Here is a 24257-nt window from a genome sequence, read left to right on the forward strand (position 1 = left end):
TAAGAGAGGGTCAGAGACTGCTGACACGTTATAAGAGAGGGTCAGAGACTGCTGACACGTTATAAGAGAGGGTCAGAGACTGCTGACACGTTATAGGAGAGGGACACAGACTGCTGACATGTTATAGGAGAGGGACACAGACTGCTGACACGTGATAGGAGAGGGTCAGAGACTGCTGACATGTGACAAGAAAGGGTCAGAGACTGCTGACATGCTATAAGAGAGGGTCAGAGACTGCTGACATGTTATAGGAGAGGGTCAGAGACTGCTGACATGTTATAGGAGAGGGTCAGAGACTGCTGACATGTTATAGGAGAGGGTCAGAGACTGCTGACATGGTACAAGAGATGGTCTGACTTGAACATATGAGGTGTAGGGGCCCCACCTACTGCCTTCCTAAAGGGCCACACATAACGTTCAGGTAATGTAGAGAGACTGTCTGCAGACAATGAAGTGAATGGTGACCGGAGACCAGGGACAAGCTATAGATGTGGTTGGACATAGGGGACATGCTGCTGTGACTTATGGACAAGATACAAGAGTCTAGTAGGGATCACAATTATCACTTCTTTTATAAATCAATGTTCCCACCACTGGCTGAGCACCAAAGGGCCACAGGTTGGACACCTTGTCTGCATGAATGAGATTGCAGTCTGGGGAGATGATTTAGTGAACCCTCATAGAGAGGAGACCTCATAGAGCTGAGATGATGAGACTTCAAACACTCGCTGCTATTACAGCTCATACAAAGCCGTGCTGCCACATGTGTGTTTGGTGTGGATCTCATTGGGCCGTATCATCTTGTCTGCTTCAGCTACATTCTGGTGGCAACATTCAGTGTGCAGATTGGGATGAATTTACATGAAATATATTTCTCCTCATTATATGTAGACTTTTATTTCAGCTCTTGTATACTGAGGATCTTATAGTTCTGCAGACATATAACTTCCATCTCTGCTCATCACAGATAAAAGATGTTTGCAGTAAAATGCTTAATTTTTAAAGCAGATAGTAGTCTGGGTTCGGATTGATATCTTCCAGTCTGCCATCTTCCTTGTTAGGTTTGGGGGTGATATAACTCTTGTCCATAAAACTGTGCCAAGCTTCACACACTGAGCTGCACATGCTCGGCTTGGTGTACAGAAAAAGAAGTTCTGAAAGCAGAAAAAAGACTCTCTACAAGTAAAGACATCAAAGAGAAACTGTCTGTGGGCTTCAGTTCCATGTTACAGTTCCTGGTCATCTGGGGAAAAAAGCATTCGTGCAGATATCTTTTCTCATATTATCTGGAAATTCCTTGGGGAAATACAGCTTGTACAGCTCTGTCATTGTGCTGTCACAGAGAAAGATCCCTGAAGATATTTCCAGCAACAATATCTGCTCATGAGGAAGGGATTTTACATTGTGTGTATGGGAGCTCGGTCTCTGAGAAGTCATGTGATTACTCACAGCAGCGTATAAACATTCATCTGATTACACCACAAACTGCAATGCTCACTTCTCTAGTTTCTCTTTTCTAGCATTATAACATTTACCTTTCAGAAAACTTCCCAGACCGCCTGAGCCTGCAATATGACTCAATGTTCTGCTTACAGCTTGTACAGGAGGTCAGCATTCTGTTACTTATCAGGATATTAAACTTATCATCTTGTGCCAGCTAGTCAGTGATTAATCCAACACTTTACTAGTAAACACATGGAATCAGAATCTGGAGAGGCAGAGCAGAAATCTGATCTGTTTTCTTTAGGTTTACTGGCTCTGTTTGGTAAAACTATCGCTGGAGCAAATGTCACATATCATTAGATATGACGGCTGCATTTGTTTTCATTATTACTGGCTTGCCTTTTTATTTTCACCTGTTAATCCGGCTCATACCAGTGTTTCTATCCTTTGTATGGCAGCGCACCCTCCTCAGTATCCATACAGAGACGTTGTGACTCTACACTTCTCTTTGGACTAAAAACACATCCACGTTTTTTCATCTTTATTACATAAGGGCTGAGGAATTTATAATTCATCTGAGATAGCTGGAAGAGCTGATAATGTTGTTTTATATATTATTTCAGTGCTAAGGTAGTGAGAAAGACAACACATTTCTGGCAGGATCAACAGGTATTTCCAGTACTGCTCAGAAAAATGATCATTGATGCTTCCACCAATTTGTATAAATAACATTTCCGTTGTTGGCTTTATATATACTTGTCTCTAAGCACAGAGAACAACATTTAAATTATTATTAGTTTTTTCTTGCATTCCATTGATGACGGCTCTCAATCACTTTTCTGTATCGGGACAACAGAAACCAGATCTGTAGTCCCCAGAGCTATCTAAGAGCAATGTATCTAATGTAACAAAACACCGGTATTGTATATTTAGGAGAACAAAAAGGGCCAAACAAGAAGTTCATTGTTAGGCCTTTGGTACATTTTATTTATAATGACTGGTGGGTGATCTGCCCATTCTTTATACAATGCTGGGACTGCTTTCATCATTTCCCCCAATAAACTGATATATGGGTGCAGTGAGGGTTAAGAGAAGGGTTTGTTCCTTTTTATTGAGATTTATCGTTAGTTGTGATCTTCCAACATACTGTATTGGACTCCAGAGTCATGTTGATGGCAGCTATAGTTCCTTGTCTAATTCTTAACTTGGGCTGTGTACACATGTTAGATTTCTGTCGTTGGAAAGGATCTTTCATGATCCTTTCCAATGACAAAAGACTGAAAGTTGGATGAATGAGCGCTGTACATACAGCATCGTTCTGCTCCATGGAGAGTGGAGGGGAAGAACCACAAAGCAAATTCCCGCTCTCTCCCCTTCACTTGTATTAGGGTTGTTCGTCATTTGTGGATCTGCCAAGACGGATCCATGAACAATGTTTGACTAACACTGTACACCCGTCAGATTTTCGTCTAATACCAGCCCTGAAGCGTATCTGGCGTGTGTACATAGCCTTAGGTCTTTAAAAGTCTTTGAAGGTAACAGGCAATTTACTAAAGGCTGTTTGCTATGGAACGTGAATTATCACAGTGCAAGAGATATTTCACTTTCATCTTAGTGAATGTGGTGAAAATTCACATTAGAATACAAAAGAATACTTAATCATGTTAAAGGAAATGTAAAAGAAACACAGGATTTTTTTCTCGAACATGATTGGATGACTGATATCCGGAGAGTTTCATCTTATTCACTAAGCTAAGTGAATTATCCTTTGCAGAGTGATTTATCACCCTACTAAGTAATCAGCCCAAACTCTCTTGGTAAACCAACCCCAATGTGTTAGATCCATGGATTTATTTCTGTTTTGTGTGTTTATGGAAGTGCTTTGGAGCATTACTTGTGCAGACCATGTTAGGGGCTGCAAGTGATCTGGAAGGGTTTATTGGCCAATAGGTTTGGGATTCATTTAGGGTTTCGATGTTTGCCCAAACCAGCAATGAATTAAATACAAACGAAGATAGGATCAGCATTACATTTTAGGATCATTTATTGATGATAGATCTATAGTCCCACCCTATACATCCCAAAGTCGACATCCTAAATATTTTTATATTCCCTTTTCATGCTTCTGTGTTAATGGTCACCTGGACAAAGAAGAGGGGAAGGGTAGCATTTATTTTTTGCACATGACAGATCTGCATTTTTGTTTATCACCATTGTTTACAGACAATATTTCAATTCATATTTTTTTGTTTGTGGGTGTGTATATATAGTATATGTGGTGTGTATGTGTGTGTGTATATATACAGTTATGTGAGAAAACTTTATATATATAAACTCTATATAACTTATATATATATATGGTGTGTAATATATATATTACACACCATATATATATATAAATATATTACACACCATATATATATATATATAAATATATTACACACCATATATATATATATTTATTTATTTATTTAGTTGAATTTGATGGATTATTATTATTATTATTATTATTATTTTGTGTCTTTTTTCAGCCTGACTAGCTATTTAACTAGATAACCTCTATGTAATGTATATAATGTTGGTAACCGTTGATCATTTTATAAATAATGCCAGTTCACAGCATTGTAATGTTAGGTTGTCTAAATTCCATAACTATACAATGTGAAAGAAAACTATATATGATATTTTTAATAAGGCAATGGACTAATGTTGAAACATTTACCCTTGCAATATAATTTGCATGTGTTTAAGTATTTTAAAGAATACTTCCTGTGATATTTGTAATTACTTGTTTAAAATATACCCAGTCTGGCAACTGGCCTAGACTTTAATAAAGCTACTAGTTTATTTCCGTGCTACATATGTTGGAAAATTAATGTTTAAATGATAGTGCCTTCAGGTAGGTCGTGAACCACAGTGCCACTGACTATCATGAAAGACAACCCGTTAGAATATTATTGATGCTTAGTAAATTTACAGGAAGTGAAGTTTCCTAATTCTACACTATAACAGGAACCATTTGCCACAAATGTTAGATCTCTCTAATGTCTTTCTAACTAGAAACAGGTTATCGGAATGTTGAGCCTCAAGCTATAGCAAATGGCCTTGCTTCCAGACGTCATTAGACTATTTACCGCACACTGCATAGAAGAGTTTGACACCACACTAATAAAGCTTAGAAGAATTTATTTTTCTATGTATAAAGTTTAGGAAATGCTGCTAACACCTTCTACTTCTTAATGATCTGTCATTTTACTTTTTGCAACATAAATACATAACCTAATTTGTATTTTACCATTTATAGTGTAATTAAAAATGTTTCATTAACTAGTCTATTCTAAGAATGCAATAAATGACGAGATGTTTCCTAGAAAGACAGAGTATGTTGAGAGTGTGTGTGCATATGGGGAAAATATGTTATCAGGTTATAGGGTTTATATAACTACTTGTTCACAGTTTTGAAAATTATCCATTGCTTTAATTTAAAATTACCTAAAATTATTAAATCACTTTGGAAACTATTTTGGCACTTTGTGAAACCTGTAAAATGTTAAGCTTACACACATATACATTTACTAAACTTCGCCGGATTGAAAACAATTGCAAAAAAAAAATACTTACATTAATACTTTTTTTGTGATACTGAGATCTACATTTTATGACCACAAAATGATATATATAATACCCAGGGCAAAACAGGCTTTAGGGCTTTAGGTATCTTAGAATTTCTTTTTATTATACTTGTTAGATTTCTTATTTTACGTCTGTCATGTTTGTGGACATTATAAAATATTTACAGAAAATTATTAAAAATGAATGCAATTTCCTATTTTTGGGAATATAATTAACTATCACTATCTATAATATAATTATATATACAGATATGAAAGATTTGTGACAATTTTATCACTGTTAGGAAAATACAGGACTATTAAGTTGCAAGGGCTTTCTGGAGTCTGCTGTCCACTGTACAATTCCCCANATATATATATATATATATATATATATATATTATAGTTTTCTGACATAACTGTATACTGTACACCCTGACGAGCCCTCCATGGAGCTTTGGGTGCAGAGTGTGCAGGGTTTACAAAGCCAGCTCAGTGAACTCTTTGTCCCTTGTATAGGATATTGTTAGTGGTTCACCAAACGCTTTCACTTCTTGCTAGAAAATTGCTACGTAACCACTAAAGTACCTTCCACCTTAGTTCCATCTATTTTTTTTAAAAACATCAGTTCTGTATTTCAATTTTTTTTTCTCTAAATACAATGTACTTCCCGTACAATGTTTATGTAGCATACAAGAACAATACACATTGTTTGCCTTATGTGAATAAATCAAGGCTTTTTCCATCTTTTGGACTCATATACACATAGGAGAAATACCTCCCATGAATTTCTAGTGCAACACTGGTAAATCAAAGTGTGCAGACAGAAATTGGACACAACAGGACCTCTTTCTGGGATTGCTGTTTTATGTTTATTCAGTAAGTCCACATATCATCCAAATTTATAGGGGCACATTGAATGTGTTACCTTATTTTTTCACACTTTTTTCTTTATGGGGGTTGGTACCAATGCATCTACAGATTTCTTATGTTAGTGATCTATTCCTTGTTGCTATACGCCTATACTATATATACCACATAAACTGAGCTGCTGCAGGAGCAAGACAGAACTCCATTTATTTAATATCTTCTAGATGTGTAGTTTATTTATCATTCTGCAGTTGTGATTAACCAGCTCCAGTATGGTTGCTTGACAAAGTGATCGTTCTTTACAGCAGATTCTAGTCATGGCAAAACATGTGTTACAGATTTTTGCATTAAACACAGTGTTTTCTTACCAAAAGCTCCACCCAGCTTCCTCTGATTGCCATCCCCGCATTCTTGTGCTGTTGCTGAGGTTGATCTGCCCCTGTCCCCAGAGTGAGGAGGATGGGGGAACTTGGAAGGAAGTTCTTAGTTACCTCTTTCAGGAATATATAGCTGGACATCTTTTAGCTTTTCAGAATGAAATCATCCAGAATGATGCAGATTCTTCTGGGCGCACATATACCCCTGGGTGTACATGCTATGTATGTTGTTACTGCCTTCTTCTCTTCAGATTGTTTTCTACACACAAAGCTTTAGTATGAGTTTATGTTTGTGTGGCTCCTAGTGTGAACATAACTTGGTCTATTGCCATCTGTAGATCCTCCATGCAGTCTATTGCTGTGAAACTGCACATTTCACTTGCTGTGTCTTATTGCTCAATAACTGAATATAATAATAAAATTAAAGGTAATAATGTTGCAGATTGTTGAATAAAATCGAAATATTCACCAAAAATAAAATAAAAAATTGTATCATCAATCTGTAATATACTGAAATAAGCCCAAGTCTTTATTAAGCAAATGATCTTGAGCAGCCTGACAAGTGGAATAGTTCCTTGTTGGCAGACAGTCGTGGCTACTTTCTAGAGATGGGAAGGAAGGATATAATTCTGGCAGCCCAGCATCAAAAGTATGTGGCACTTTTATATCACATTCTTTATGAGCAGTATCTTCTGCAAGCTAAAGAGAAGTCTAAATGATAGTAGGAGACCAATGGGTGAAAGATGTAACAAGATAAAAAGAACATTTTCCACATGGGTATGTTTTGGAGCACCTCCTTGTTGAGTGGTGTGGGAACATCTTCTGGTCCAACATATATGACAAAACTGAAAGCCAAACTCTAGCCAACAATTTGAATTTTCTTTTGGCTATAGCAGGGAAAGATCTGGGAAGGGTTGTCTAGTAGTAATACACACGGCACATATTCTGTTAGCCCGGATTTTAGCAGACATTGCAAGGACAGGAAAGGGGGAACATCTCCCAAGTTGCTTCAGACAGAAATTTAAACCCAACATTTCTCCTGGAGCTGATGTTCTTGTAGAAGCGATCATTTCTATATACAAAAAGAGATGCCCCCATGTCCCCCACCATGTGCTCTGGGCTTACTGGTTCTGCCTGGGTGCTTTTGTCATTGTGGGGGGTGTAAGGACGGAGAACAGTGCAAGATACTGAACATCTTAATAGCGCCCTTGTAATAGCAGTAATGTTATGCATTAAAAAAGGGATGAAAATAAATATGAAACAAGTGTTTTACTAAATTTAAAGCTACAGTAAACCTCCTACACCCCCAAATGTGCAACAGGTGCACACAACCATACAAAAAAAGTTTTTTTCACAGCACATATTAGACATCTATTGTACATGCTGGAGTCAGAACATTAATTCTATGGCCATCGATTCAAGTAAACCTAAATTGATGAGTTGTTGTGTTGTTTTTTCTGTTTTTGCAAGCCCACATAGTTTTGATAATTTAATATATAAATATTCAACACAACCTCATCTTTTATGTTATGTTATTGTGCACTAAAATCCATCAGAGATCTCCCCAGAAATTTTATTATGCTGGGTGAGAAGAATCTGTAGCCGAGTGGTCAAAAATAGGAAAGAGTGATACATGACAACGTCTACCACCTCCTATACTTTGTTCCAACCTTCTCATGCCCAGTCCCTTAGTATGCCCCATTTTTCTTTTGTCTTTGTATTATGTGCCAACTGTCTAATGCCTCTGTTTTGTGACCCAACTTCTCAATAACCAACCAAAACTGTCGGGAGATGAAAAGCACTGGGTGGTAGTGGTAAAGGGGGCTGGGGAGAACACTGCAAATGTGCTAAGGCCAGATCTGCAGTAAAAAAACGCGCATTCACCACTTCTGGAAACCTACTATCCACAGCAGGGATCCAGCAATTTCCTGGCATTTAAAAATGTAGACTCTGATGTCTACTTTTTTGTACCCTACCTGTTTCCCCTTTTCCTTTGCTTATTGAATTGGAGTGTTCCTCCTACATGGCCCATCTAAAAACTCTATAAGTAAAAAATGTTATAAATAAGCATGCAGCAAACGCTTATAAATGTTTGCAAAACTGTTTATTGACTCTTTAATGCAAAGTTTATAAAGGCGGTTTTGTGGCAAAACTGCTCCTAGAAGCTTCACGGAGCTTTGGAATAAGCGCTTTTAAATGCTACCACCTTCAAACACCTGCTCAAAAAATGAACCTATTTTAATGCCTGGAAAGTTGTGGGTCTTAACATAGCTTTAAATTTTTAGTACTGATGTCATCTGACAAAAAAACTCTATAAGTTCTGTGCTTTCAGAAAAGATATGTTTGGCAGTTTTAAATGATTTCAGGTGCAAAACCTGCATTAGAGCATGTGTGTCAAAAGTAGCTAAAAGGTTAAATTGTGTGGCAGCATAGGCAGCTGACTTGCTTGGCAGATATCAAACATTTTTGTCTAGGAACCACTAACCAAGATTGCACATCTAGCAATGTTTACATAAATCTACAGCCAAGTGTCTCCAGAATATGTTTCAGTGGCATAAATTAGGAAATAGAGAATGTTAGAGTTTTCTTCACATCACAAAACACAGCGCGTCTTCACTTTGTTCTTTTGAGAGTAGGAAACAAGGGTGTGTGCAGCAGCTGCTGTCCTGTTTATACACAAGTAAGGAAAGCATTGTTCAGGAAAAGAACTAGGTCATGGTTTTGTAAGACAAAATTGCTCACACTTTTCTGCAGTATAAAACATACAAGTTTGTGTAACTTTGTAGTGTTGTTTTCCAAGTGTGTGCAATAAGAACTGATGTTCCATTGTTCTAACAAGTTACAGGAAGCTAAAGCTATGTACAGGTGCTCAGACCACATCTGGAATATGCAGTCCAGTTTAGGGAACCAGTTCAAAAAAAGGACACTGTGGGACTGGAGAGAGTGCAGAGAAGGGCAACTAAATTAATAAAAGGAATGGAGGAGCTCAGCTATAAGGAGAGATTAGCTGAACTGAATCTATTCTCCCTTGAGAAGAGACGTTTAAGGGGGGATATGATCACCCTGTATAAATATATAAACGGTCCAAATAGAGAACTCTCTTCCCAAATATTCACTTTGAGATCATTACAAAGACTAAGAGAGCACTCTTTGGGTCTGGAGGAAAAGAAGTTTAAGCTCCGGATAAGGACAGGATTCTTCACTTTAAGGTCTGTGAAAATGTGGAATCGACTCCCTCAGGAAGGCGTTTCAGCAACTACTATAGAGTGCTTTAAGAAAAAGCTGGATGATTTTCTAGAAGCACAGAATATTACTGGCGATTAGGGATTTGAAGTAAAGATAACAGAACATCCAATTGCCTTAGGGAATCAGGAAGCAATTTTTTTTATCTCGTTGGAGCAAATTGTACCAGGGTTTTTTTGCCTTCCTCTGGACCATCTATGTCTATAGGGTTTTTATCTGGGATATGTTTATTTCCCTAGTGGTTGAATTTGATGGACTTGTGTCTTTTTTTAACCTGACTAACTATGTAACTACAGATGCTGGATATTCAACACCCATGACAAAAGTTCTTGAAATTCTAACACCTGTACAGTTGTCCCCTGAAGTTGCTCAGGCCCAATGGGAATGACTGCTGTTGTTTCCTATGAAGGAGGAAGCATTGAGGTGCCTCCTGTTTATCCCTTTCTCTCCTCCATTAATAGAATTAATGGCACTGTCATTGCAGCACTTGTTCTTTCTTATTATTTCTGGATCACTTACCATTGTTTCCAGTGCTAATTATTGCAAATGTGAACATAGCTGTGTGAGTTGTAAAATCTAATAATTGAGGAGCTCCTAATTAATCATCAATGTGTGATGTCTTTTGTACAGCTACATAAGATGCCAATCCATAGATCTGGCTACAATGCTGAGTCTATGGTAGTATTCTGATCCAGTCTTCTAGTATAGCAATTTCTTTTTGTGATAAGATCTTATGTGAAAAGAACTCTATGAAACAGAATACAGCAAGCAGAAGGAAATTGCTGCAATGGACTTTTTCAGTGACACATCTACTAAAGGGGAAACTCCCTACTGTTCTAAGTACGGATACTTTGGCCTAGTGAACAGCCCTGTCTAATTTATGGTCTCTTTATTCTAAAAGGGCGTTATCAGGAACAAGAAAAGCCAGTCAGATACAAAACCATTGAATTAAACACAAGCTTTAAATTGCCCTTGTAAAAATCTATATTGATCCTGAGTTGCACTTTACATGAAGTACTTCTAAACTTGTAATTTGGATGTTGTCTTTATGGGCATTGACAGCATTACATTCACACATGTTTGCTAAAAAGCTTGAAGCTCTCTCTCCTTCAATAATTCATTACTGTCATCCTTTGTATTTTAATTGTCTCCTTTTCTCTTTGGCCAATCAAAGAATACTTTGTAATCTGACATTGGGCATCTCTGAATGAAGAACATTGTTTCCTATATTACGAGCACCAGAAGTAGCATGGGAGCTGTACAGTGCAGGGGTAACGAAGGGGTGTTTTTCTAGTAATGTGCAGCAATGGGGCTTGCACATCAGAAGAGGTAACTTCTTTTAGCAAAATAATTCCTAAGGAACATTTCAATTCTTGATTAGAAGCAGTGAAGAAGATTAGAAGACCAGTGGAGTGCTCACAAGAAAAAGATGTCCAGGCACTATAGGTTCTATTATTCAAACCGATTCAGCAAACCGAGGACTTACAGAATAGCAGGGCCTAGCGCTCACTCTGCTTCCCACATTCATCTGGAACTTTATGTGCTTGATAGGCATACTCATACCTTCCATGTTTTTGGAATGAGGAAGATGGGCACCTTTAATATAGAGAATGTAGAGGACACACCACTTCTTCTTCCCAAGTTATGTGGACCTGAAAGAATAAATATTCCAAAAGTGATTGGTTTAACCCTAAAGTTCCCTTTTCACTGCTTTTTGTCTTTATTGGCTTTCAAAATGATGCAGATGCAAAAAGAAAGTGAGAGGAAAAGTTATTTGTTCAATACCATTTTGGTAATAAATAGTATGTTTTATAGGGGTCAAATCACCAAAAAGCAGAGCTGGGAGCTATTCATACTCACCCATTCCTGCTTATAATTATCAGGTTACATTTATGATTTAGAGGGAGTAATGTTTAGGAGCAAGGCGATATTATCTAGAGCAGTGATTCTCAAACCCCGGGCCGCGGACCACCTCCTTACATTGCTCCAAAACTAGTGACAGCAGGAGTGCGAGTCGGCTCTCCTCACATTGCTTACACAGGAGCTGCTGAGAATGGCGGAGCAATGTATGTAAGGATTACACTTCTTCGCCATTCCCAGCAGCTCTGCCAGCTGAACGCACACCATCTCTCCTACACTACTCCGCTATTCTCAGCTAGTGTGCTGACAGGAGGCCGAGCTGCTGAGAATAGCAGAGTAATGTAATCTGTACATATACCGGACCAAGGCAAAATTTTATTTTTAGGTTGGGGACCACTGCAGAGTTGCAAATTACTGATTGTTTATGGAACCCCTAGCAACTTTTGGAGGAACCCTAGGCTTCCACAGACCCCTGGTTGGGAAACACTGCATTTCAGAGACCTTGAATAATGGGCCCGGACAAAGATCAGTTGCAGATTAATTACCATACATACACATACCACTTACATGCATACATATACCATTCACAACTGACTTGTCTCATTCCTCTTGCCTGTTGTTTGCTTAGAAAAGTGCCTTTAGCTGTCACTATTGAAAAACATTCATTTTGCCTCTGATGTCAGGAGCCCCTGCTCCTTTGGACCTGAATGCGTACAGTGTTATCCTCAAGTCACCAGCATAACTTGATCCCTATTTAATGTACAGCGCTGCGTAATATGTTGGCGCTATATAAATCCTGTTTAATAATAATAATAATAATAATAATAATGGGCAACCAACAGCCACTCATTTTTCCTTTTTTACTTGCCCTAACAGAACAGGTGGCACAACCTCAGTGGATCTAACCACGGCAGCAATAACCCAGACTTGTGGCTGTTGGCAGACCCTGCATCCTTTCCACTGGCCCTGAAACCACATGGGAGAAGTTTCTGGCTTCCCACCTGCTGCCTAGCAAACACCCAATAATAATCTCCAATGTCCTGCCCATTGTCTAATAACCAAAATTTTTTATTATCTTTTTAAATCATTTACTATGTTTCATTTTTGATGAATTTTTGTATCTCCCTTGCATGGAAAATAAGGTATTATTTGCACAAGAATATTTATCTTCATATATTATCTCTGTCTTTATGTGTGTATATTATAAACCAGCCGTCCTCAACCTGTGGTCCACAGGAAAATTTTGGTGGTCCGCAGATCTGGCCGGCATGTCCCATGTACCATGTCCCCCGTACGGATCGCAGGCTCAGGGCGGTGGGCGGATTATGTCTCTGGAGAGTGGGCCGGTTCTGGCATGATGATGTTACCCTGGGGGAAATTTCCTCCCCTTTGAGTGACACATGGCTCCGGAGTCCATACATTTAGTGGTCCATGACGTCCAAAAGGTTTGGGACCACTGTAATAAAAAATCATAGCTCAGCTGTAACATCTGCTCTAAGGTGCTGATATAGTTAAAATGGAAAATTTGTAGAAGCTTGTGAATGTATCTGCTGGGTGACTCAATGGCAATGCAAGGATAGGTGACAGGTAGAATGGGAGCCTGTCTGACTGATAAAATCAGAGTATGTCCCCTCTTTGTTTTTTTTTTTAGACCTTACATTTACATATCACCCTTTTAAGAAGCAGAGGGCAACTGTCCATAGACCTGGGAAATTCGTTGTGTTATTTGACATTATTTGTAATGACTTACAAAACTAATAACTGTTGGATCCATTATGTTCTAAGGTTTTTAAACAGTGTATATCTTTTTATGTCCTTTCATTACGTTGCTGTATGTGGGATTTATTTTTAAATGTCAGGTAGTGTTTTTTGAAGTTCACATTTGTATCAGCTTTATGTTAAACTCTAAAGTTTATACAGTTTGTAACGTGCCAAGTTTTAAAATCTTTTTTTTATTGGAGATTTTCAAATAAAGACAATACATGAAAAGGGAAGGTAATACAATATATACAACAACATATATCAAAGAAAATACAATATAACTCGCCATACAAAAAACAGAAATAAAATAAAACCTTTTAACATAATGAGAGAGCATTCTCTCAATCCTATAACCTTATATGCATTATATAGCATGTAAAGTGTTGAAATCTTTCATGAATCTGCCCTTGTTGATCTGCACTCAATCTGTGAAAGAAAGGTGTGCCATGTTTGGAAAAAAAAAACCGACGTGTGCCAATTTAATATCAGGTTGGACTTTTGTCCTCTTTGAACTTGTTTTATTAGAATGGGAGCCTCCACTTTCTTTTGTAAAATGCTCCCTCTGGTGGTCTTACATAATGTTACATCAGTTTGAATCCTTCCAATTTATTATTATTATTAATATTAATAATAATAATGAATATTTCTATAGCACCAAGATATTACACAGTGCTGTACATTAAATAGCGGTTGCAAATGACAGACAGAGACCGTGACACAGGTCGAGGACCTGTGATTTCCCATTGCAGGGAACATGTTTACATTTTTTCCTCCCTTTCCAAATGCTAATTTTTCTTTCACTTTCCATCCACAAATGGCCATAGAATAAATTTGTGAACTTATGTTGCTGACTTCTAAAAATGCTATAAATTCCCTTTATAACTTTTAAATCCATGACCCCAAAGTGTGCAGTTCAGGTAACCTAAACATATTTTAGCGCTGAAGCAAGAAGGTCGTCAGGAAGGCCCCACTTGAAAAAAAACAGTGTTGGAGATCTCACGTGTATGTGGAAATGCCATTATCGGACCTTTAGAAGCCATTACTCTGCAATATTTGCCGCGTTATTGCAGGCACCAACTTCTTTACTCAGTCTTCTGGGATTACCCAGAGTGCCAGAGTTCACTGCACCTAGATATACCAGGATGGTACAATTAGTTGCACATACACAACGCTTCTTTTATTCAACTGGACACTGCAATCAGACAGGTCAGTTTTTGTATTGGAGGGGGGACATTGCCTGCCTCCTCCTAATTTGCCTGTATGCTTTTTTTTTTTTTACTCAAAAAGAGTAATGCTTTCAATAGTTTAAAATTGGAATTCAATTGAATGTAGAGAGATGGAATGAATAAAACTTTTTATTATTTGTAAAAGTGTTATCCTTATATTACCATGAATTTTTGTTCTGTGTAAATGTCATGTAAATACTTTATTGACACCATGTATGCTCATATTTTACAGCTTTTCTCCTTGGTGGCATTTATATGTGAAGAGGTCATCAGCCAGTGTGAAAGTTGTGGTGGATTATACTTCTTTGAGTTTGTCAGTTGCAGTGCCTTTTTAATCTGCATCCTCATGTTTGTGGTTTACTTCACACGTCTGAATAAAATGATCAATATTCAAAGCTTCAAGAAAGTGGTAAGTACCCGGAATAAATGGGCTCTAACCTGAGCATTTAATTTTGTCTGTTTGCATCAGTGGATGTAGCGGACTTACTGTACAGACGTGTATGAAAGTATTTGTACATTAGTAGGACATCATACAGTCCGCTTTCAGTAAAGAAACACTCACTACTGCTGTTTTTTTTTTTAGTTGGTCCACATTTTTTTTTAAACCTAATGGGGACCTGAACTAAAAGTGAATATTTTCTATCATAGTGCATTAACTGTACCCTAAAAGATTCCCCATTTGTTTTGTTTTCCTCCTGACTCATAGCAATGCCCGTGCCTTGACCTTTGTAGTTGTACTGTACATCTAATGCACAGTGACTATGACTGTAGTATTGTGTTGTCACTACTGTGCTGCTCCCTGTTCTCCTAGCTGAAGAGAAAGCTGCTCAATAAGACTTGCAGAGCAAGGATAATTCATGAGATCCTAAATGGCCACTAACACCTTACCCCAAAATGCATAATACAACAATAAACAACACATTATAAAACTCCAGACACCCGAATGTGGAAAACTTTTGTACATGGCCCTTTATTTTGGTTTAAATAAAATATAACGTTAATAAATCATAAACCATTACCATAAACATTCTATGATCAATATTATCCATTCGGGACTTAAGCACCAATAATCAAATAAAATTGACCGTCCTAAATCATGTGAACCATCTAAAAAGTGGGGAACAATACCCCCAATAAAGATAAACAGCTACAGTGCTTAGTGATTGGATGTTGACTTTCCTGCCAAACTATCAGCAACCAATCAGATGATCAGCTGTGGCTCCCTATGTTCAACACAGCCACCTTCCCTCTCAGCTTCTCCCCAGAAACTCAATGCAGACCTTACCCAGTAAGAGAAAAAGAAGAAAGCCAGCAGACCAGTTCAACATTCCAACTTTCTTATATAAATCATCAATTACATTTCTATAGAGTTATAAGGAAAGAAATGGGGTGACATATGGGGGGATGGGGGAATCCCCATTTTTTATGGTCCCCACATTCTTCTTGATTACTCTACTGGAAATATAAATGCTGGATTTTACAAATAAATGTTTAATACAAGGTGCACCTATTACATTGCTTTTTGGACCATTCTGGGTTTCTGTAGAGATTAAAGCAGCATTTGATTTCTTTGTGACTGTCTTTTCCTAATTAAAACTCTATACAAAGCTGTATACAACTAGTAGTGTACTCAGTTTAAATTTCATTTACCAACCCCCTATGAAGCTCTTCTGCCCTCCCAGATTCCTATATATCTGGTTAATGGGTCAGCTCCATGTGTGCTACCCCCCCCCCCCCCCCCTTAGATTTCAAGCTCTTTTGGACGGGGTCCTCTCCTCCTCCTGTGTCACTGTTTGGATCTGTCTGTCATTTTCTCCCCCTATTTACTGTACAGTGCTGCATAATATGTTGACGCTATATAAATATTGTTGATAATTATTAATATTATTAGTAAAAATAATGATTTCACATCTTCAAGCACCTAAAGGTGCTTTTATCACTTTAACACTACCCAGTTTTCGTCTGGTCAACCAAAGTTATTGTAAGGTAATTGACAATGGGTAATAATGGTGATTTTCATCTTATAGGAGCAGTTGTTGTGTGTGCAGTTGTTATTTTGATAACATGGTTTGGACAGTGTTCACATTTGTCCAAGGCTACGTACACACGTTAGATTTTTATCATTGGAAAGAATCTGTCACAATTCTTTCCAACGTCAAAAGACTGAAAGATGAATGAACAAGTGTTGTACATACAGTGCGTCCATTCTACGGGGGGGGGGGGGGGGGTACAAGCGAGCTGCACCTGCTACGCTCTTTCCCCTTTACTTCCACTGCAGTCGTTCGTGGATGTGCCAGGACAGATCCATGAACGACTTTGGACGGCCACTGGACACACGTCAGATTCTTATCCGATACTAACCTTGAAGTGATAATTGGACGAGAATCATTGGACGAGGTGTGTACGTAGTCTTAGGCCCAGTGATATGATAATTTAAAAATTCCAAAAAAAAAATTTAAGGAAATATTTCTGCAAAGCCATGAAAATAGAAAACTCAACCATTGTTTAGTGTTCACTGAGCTCCATCTACAGGAATGTGCAGTGAAATGCAAATATTTCTGTTTTGCAGGATTTCTGGATTACATTGGTCACAGGCGCAGTGTTTATTATTGCCTCCATTGCGTTTATTGCAACCGTCGAAAATTCAGTACTTGCAGAAACATCTGTGGTAAGTTGTCAGCTGCTGTTATCTAAACATCACAACTGATACTCGGGAATGGGGGGTCTTGCATGGAACAGAGGTATTCTGTGTATCAGACAAGACCTACATCGGTGTCATATACAAGCTTCCTTGACTCTTCCCAAGTATCCTTATCTGTATGTATGGGCATTGCCCAAATGTGCCCCTAGTCTTTCCTTTTTTTCCCTAGGGCATGTTCCAACATTATTTTTCTGTGGGAGAAATCGGCTTTTATTTGCTCCCTGTGACATCAACAGACTTGTAACTTTCTTGCAGGGACAACTGCTGGTTGTTATTAACAAAAGCAGACTTCCAAAACTACATCTCCCATGTACACTGTGTATGGGCAGGTTCTGGGGGGTCAAGGCAGCCGCACTGATTTCCTGGGAAAGAAATCACAATATGCAGGTGATGGGAAACCTAGAAATGCGTGGGGTATAGGCTGATGTTGATGACCAGCTTGCAGAGCAGGCTACAAGTTATTAAATTTAATTAATTACATTCCCTCCCTGGAAGGCAACCCACTCAGATGATCCACAGATACAGTTAGGTCTATAAATATTTGGACAGAGACAACTTTTTTCTAATTTTGGTTCTGTACATTACCACAATTAATTTTTAATGAAACAACTCAGATGCAGTTGACCTTCAGACTTTCAGCTTTAATTCAGTGGTTTGAACAAAAAGATTGCATAAAAATCTGAGGAATGAAACCCTTTTTTTAACACAATCACTTCATTCCAGGGGCTCAAAAGTAATTGGAAAATTGACTCAAAGGCTATTTCATGGGCTGGTGTGGGCAATTCCTTCATTATGTCATTATCAATTAAGCAGATAAAAGGCCTGGAGTTGTGCAGTGTGATGGCTTGGGCGTGCATGGCTGCCAGTGGCACTGGGACACTAGTGTTTGTCTATGATGTGACACAGGACAGAACCAGCCGAATGAATTCTGAGGTGTTCAGAGACATACTGTCTGCTCAAATCCAGCTAAATGCAGTCACATTGATTGAGAGGCGTTTTATAATACAGATGCACAATGGCCCAAAATATACAGCCAAAGCAACCCAGGAGTTTAAACAAACAGCAACTGAAAGCCGCTGCAGTAAAGGCCTGGCAGTGCATTAAAAAGGAGGAAACCCAGCATCTGGTGATGTCCATGAATTCAAGACCACAGGCTGTCATTGTACTAGAAATGAACATTTTATTTTCAGCTTTTTAATTTGTCCAATTACTTTTGAGCCCCTGAATAAAGTGATTGTGTAAAAAAAAGCTTTAGTGCTTCACATTTTTTTGCAATCTTTTTGTTCAACCCACTGAATTAAAGCTGAAAGTCTGCAGTTCAACTGCATCTGAGTTGTTTCATTTAAAATTAATTGTGGTAATGTATAGAACCAAAATTAGAAAAAAGTTGTCTCTGTCCAAATATTTATGGACCAATGTCTCCACATAGATCCATGTAGCCTTTTGTCCAAAAATACATCCTGCTGGGTCATCTTCTTACTGGCAGATGCTCCTCAGACCTGGATCTGATTGCCATTGTACATTTGTGGGTTGGCTGCATTAGTGACTTAATTTGGATAAAATGAGGACAAAGCTAAACTTTAGACTTTTTAACACAGGAAGGTAATTTAATGACTTTTCAACTACATTTTGTGTTTACCTGTTACGTCTCTTCATGCTATGTTTGCGATGTCTTCCTAAGCTGAAAACCACAAACAAAGCCCCAGCACAAAACCCCCCTCCCAATCTAATAAATAGCCTATTAGAATGTTTTAAAAACACAAAGGGACTGAAAACATTACATTTGAAGAAACAAATTGATGTTTCTTGTGTGGTGTATCTGGTAATAATATATTTAATTATCATAATAATATAATATGTTATGTATAATAATATATTATTTTATCATTATACTTGTTATTTCTTGCATTAATATCTTGTTTTACATTCCAGGCTTTTGGTTTCCTGGCATCCTTTGCATTTTTAGCAGAAGTTTATTTCATGTGGAAAAGAAACTACTTACAAAAGAAGGATAAGCCCAAGACACCACCGGCTGTAAACGGAGGAGCTGCAGGAGAGGGGGAGCCCCTAAACCTCCCAGTCCAAGAAAACAGAGCCTAAACTAAACACTGCCTACATTCAGCCCTTAGAAGTCTCCCCAATTCATCTGTATTTAATTATGACATTTATGGGATCACAGCTAATATCACAGGGCAACATTGTATCACAAAATGATATTGTTTTTATTTTTTTATTCTCAACTGGGCCACATTTATCTGCATTTTTTATAAAAAAAGATCATCTTGTTTTATTTTGCAGTCTAGGTTTGTGTCTGATAGACTTACCCTAGAGCAACATAGACAAGTCTTAGCTTATGATAAATGTGGCCCATTATAATTATGTATATAATTGTGTGTTTTTTATTAACTTGGCTGTTTGACTTCTATACCAATGTAAAATTTCTCATCAACCGGCTTTATTTTGATAATACCATATACTGGCTTGTACTTACTGTATGTGAGTAAAAGCAGTTTGTATATTCACTATAAGGTAATGGAGTTAAGAAAAAATAGACTTCAAAAGGAAAACTCATCTCTTTAATTAGAAATTGATTATCTTCATTCCAGGGGTGGATATGACTAAGATATAAATCTGGCAACTATCTCAGCATAAACCGAATCAATTAAGCATAAAGTATCTGATCATTTAAATTATAATGCAAAGTTTAAACCAGGTGGGAGGAAACTTTAGGTGAGTGGCAGCCCCCAACACCCAAAAACAGCCGAATGGTTACTGAAAAGTGCCCAGCTAAAAGAGGCTGGAGAGAATACTGTAATGTTTGTCTATTGATGACAACTTGTATTTTTGGGCTATTTCACTAGTACCATATACCCATTATAATTGATGCTACTATCTACCTGGTCATGCCCCCCCACAATGGTTTTTCATAAAGTAGAATGAGTAATTGTATAGTAGAGTAAGAGTAGCACCCTTTGGCCATTCGAAAGTGAATTTAGACCTGCTGCATGGTAATCGTGCCATTGGAAATATCAGATGCAGACAGATTCCACATAGTTAGAAATATTGTGTTGGACATGACTTACCCTCTCTGTAAAATCATCTTTTAATATACATGCATGGGTAATAGTATGACATTCAGGTGACTATAATCCAATCATTATTAGACAATGATTCCGTCTGCCTGATTCAGGTCAGGAGGTATTGTACAGTCAGGTTTTTTTCTTCCATGCAATTGGGGATATAAGTAATACACAGAGCTGAAGCAGGTCTTGAGCTGCCTTATGTGGACCGAGTACCATATAAATGGTATTACTCATAAATGCACCATTTTTTACATTGTATGCTTGAGCTCACATGATGAGGTATGTGTTCTATGTCCTATGTTTGATTCATGAACCCTATGGCTGATATGTTTCCTATTGAAGTTATTTGAAACACATCCAAAAGAATGCGTTAGGGTGGGTCAAGACACACAGCTACTGTGGCCCAAGTATCTGCAATGCAGAGCTAAAATATACATTATTGGCCTTGTTGCAGTACTGGGGTTCCTGGTTGGAGTCTTGCCCCGGACACTATCTACATGAAGTTTGCATGTTTGTGTGGGGTTCCTAAACTTTGGATTCCCCTACACCTCCAAAAACATACAGTTAGGTTATATGGCTTCTCTAGAATTTGTCCTTGGTGTGTGTAGAACACAATCATAACCAAAGTGCAGCACGGCAGCTATCTACTGGGCATAAAAAGGGTGCATGATAATTGAAATAAAACTAATTACAAAAAAACATGCACAGTAAGGCATCATGGCATGCACTGACATTCAGTACATTGCACTTCCCAACACACATTGAAACTGAATAGTGTCATGTGTTTGGTGCCATGCGTTTTGATCCATTGATTTTAGTGGACCACAGAGGTATGAATCTGGCCTTGGTGCATTTTTCTTGTTTGGCCACTAATAATGATAAAGTCAGGTTTATCTTTTGAAACCAATTACAAATGAGCGTATAATATCACTTTACTTTTTCTTTTTTTATTATTTTTTATGTTTTAAATTAAAAGAGAGTTAAACTCGATTTTCACCCATTGTACATATAGAAAATACCCCTTTGCTGAAACTTGTACTCATTTTAGATCTAAAAGTTGTGATTATTTTGTTAATGTAAGCACTACTTTTATAGTCTGGGAAGTGAAGACATTGTGAACCAGCAGCTTTTATTTTTTCCTTTACCCATAAGATGCTAGAGTTTTCTATCCATAGTCTGCTGATGTTTGTGGAGGTAAAGTGCAGGGAAGGGTTATATATAGTATTTTCCAAAGAATAGACATACCTTGGAAAATCCCAAAGCATTGAGATTGGAACTTCCTTGCCTAGAGAGAGAAGAACCCCTAGAATGGGTGCAATCCCCCTCTTGGACAGTTGTCACTTAGATTACCCCACTTTCTGTAGTGTATTGTCAAGTCCATCATTTCCTGTAGTGGAGAAAACAATTGACATCCCTTACTCCATCTAAATTTCTGTGCTCCCCTGCATTACATTAGCCTTTTATGAATGTGATTTTGAAGGGAGCGCAACCCCTATGCTGAGTCCCTACCCCTTGCAATATATGATCCTCCCATTCCTCCCTATGTCTTTCTAATATCATACTCATAGCTCCATCTCTGAGTCTTTCTTGATGTAAGTGGAAAACCCATATTCCTAACTTTGCTCCACCATTCCTCGCAGACTACATTGTTTATACTGTGATATTCAATATTTTGAACTGTATTTCCTATGCTCATGCGGTATCCCTGCTAGAGTGGCACTGTCTATACATTTTGTAGATAATTTTTTATATATGTCAAAATTAAAAAATGAAAACTATTGAAACAGGTAAATGCCAGTTGTAGAATACTAGTATAAATCCTATTATCTGCTTTTATCAATAAAGCCAGTGGTGTTTTGCTAATCACAGAACTTCCATTTTCAAGAAGCTGTTTAATTGAAGGAAAAGGTATGTATGTGCCTTATGTGTTTCTGAAAGAAATGCTAGAATTTGCCTCTAACACTGTGTTGTGCGTCCTATGAAGACCAATCATAATTATTGCAATAGAACAGGGAGGTGGGTTATTGCTCTGGGTTGCCATACACATTTCACTATGGTAACATGGTAAGAATTGAAGCAGCTACCTGTATGTGAGCTGCCATTGCTGACTTGTGTGTGAAGTTGCGGGCACCGGGCTGTCAAGTAGAGACCCCTGGATCAGGATAACAGTGCTAAGGCCTGATAAAAAGCAATGATACTTCCCATGTTTGTATCTTCATGGGGTCAATAATACCTGATATTTATGTTCTATAAAGATTCAATCCAATAAATGTGGTTTATTTATCCTTCGGTTATCGTCCTTGATATAAATACTGAAATCATTTGCTGTGCCTTGATCATCGCTTTATCTTATCTCAATGTGTAAATAAAACTTTTAATTGTATAAAGAAACATATTGTTTGGTTTGTATTTTTTTCAGGAAAAAGTTTCTATTTCTATGAAGTAAAATTCAGGTCAATTTCTAATACAATTATTACTGTCTGGTCTCCTGCTCTAACATATATAATTAAATGTATATAATTGTGCTAGTGTGTGACAATTTATAAAGCCCAGCTTTGAATAACACACTGGTATGGAATGTCACCCCATTTTTTAGTGTTGCCACAACAGGAGTAGTGTTGGTGTTCGAATTCGGGTTCTCCTTATATTCCGGATTAAAAATTAAATTTGCGGATTAAAAAAATGTAAAATAATGTGTTAAAAAAATTAAAATTAATGTTAATTTATTTTTTTAGTGTTTGTGTTTATTTAACTAATTTTTTTTACAGGTTATCCTACAATGACATATCTCTTACTCTGTAACACACTTTCTAGCATAGTAATATTATTAAACATTTGTTACATTTTTCTTTTTTCCACTGCCAGAAAAATCTAACAAATGTATCATATTACTGTGCGTGTTACGAGTAAGAGATACTTGCAGGCTGGGCATCTTTTCAATGATTTCAGCAGAGTCTGCAATCATTGAGAAGAGTGTGCGATCCCCGGGGTAGTACAAGTTAATTAACCTGTAGTGCCCCGAGGTTCGTAGTACTGCAGAGTTTATCACAAAGTTCCAACGGTCATGTGACCGTGGGAACTTTGCGGTCAGAGCTGTGACTTGCAGGCAATCGCAGGGGCACTGAAGGTTGAATGGGGACAGGTTTCCCCATTCATCACATCAAGTGCCCTGTGTTCTTGGATAGAGAAACTCTATCCAAAAACACAAACAACTAGTAAAGGACTGCAAGAGCAATCTGATTGCTCTTGCAGCCCTTAATAGTCCTTACAAATAACCCGAATTATCCCACCATTGACTTCAATAGTGTTCGAATTCGGCATTGGATTACCTGTCAAATCGAATAGTGAGATATTCGACCAACACTAATCAGGAGTCCATTGGTTAGAGTAAGCTCTATCTATACAACACTTGGGGCTTTCCTTCAATCTATGTAGCTGAACAAAATATTCTTCTGAAGGGGGACTAAACTTAAAGTGAACCTTTTTTTTTGCCTAATTAAACTTCCTTGATTACAAACATCCCTATTTCACGACTTATGTCACTGGGTAACACACTGCACCAACAATGTCTTTGCTAAGTAAACGGCCTCAAATACTTTCAGTAAATTACTACTAAACTACCATTGATCAATGTAAAAAAACAAATGTAATGCACTGAAATTTATTGTTCTCTGGCAGTAAAACCTGAAGACCTTTAAGCTGGTGAATTCTGTTATATTAATATTATTACGCAGTATTTATATAGCGCCGACATATTATGCAGCACTGTACAAAGTCCATGGTCTTGTCACTAACTGTTCTCAAAGGGACTAATCTAATGTCCCTACCATCGTCATATGTCTATAATGCAGTCTAAGGTCAATTGTAGGGGGAAGCTAATTAACCTAACTGCATGTTTTTGGAATGTGAGAGGAAACCGGAGTACCCAAAGGAAACACAGGGGGAACCTGCAAACTCCATGCAGATAGTGTCCTGGCTGAGATTCAAACCTGGGACCTGGGGCTGCAAAGGCCAGAGTGCTAACCATTGAGCCACCATGCTGCAAATGATAAAGGTGCGTTTTAAATGTGATTATTGATTTT

General features: G+C 37.8%; 2 protein-coding genes across 2 annotated transcripts in view; one reads left to right on the forward strand and one right to left on the reverse strand.

Annotated features, from left to right (window-relative positions):
* The window catches only part of CMTM6 (CKLF like MARVEL transmembrane domain containing 6), a 23854-nt gene extending 953 nt beyond the window's left edge, over positions 1 to 22901 (forward strand). Inside the window, exons 2-4 of the mRNA XM_072412372.1 lie at positions 14624 to 14800; positions 16961 to 17059; positions 19025 to 22901. Coding sequence (XP_072268473.1) covers positions 14624 to 14800; positions 16961 to 17059; positions 19025 to 19192 — 444 coding nt within the window. The 3' untranslated portion in view covers positions 19193 to 22901. The remainder of the gene's footprint in view (positions 1 to 14623; positions 14801 to 16960; positions 17060 to 19024) is intronic.
* Positions 1 to 24257, reverse strand: part of CMTM7 (CKLF like MARVEL transmembrane domain containing 7) — a 63457-nt gene that overhangs the window by 9175 nt on the left and 30025 nt on the right. The window lies entirely within an intron of this gene.

The sequence above is a fragment of the Pyxicephalus adspersus genome, chromosome 5 (genome assembly GCF_032062135.1).
Source record: "Pyxicephalus adspersus chromosome 5, UCB_Pads_2.0, whole genome shotgun sequence".
In the NCBI taxonomy this organism is placed as follows: domain Eukaryota; kingdom Metazoa; phylum Chordata; class Amphibia; order Anura; family Pyxicephalidae; genus Pyxicephalus; species Pyxicephalus adspersus.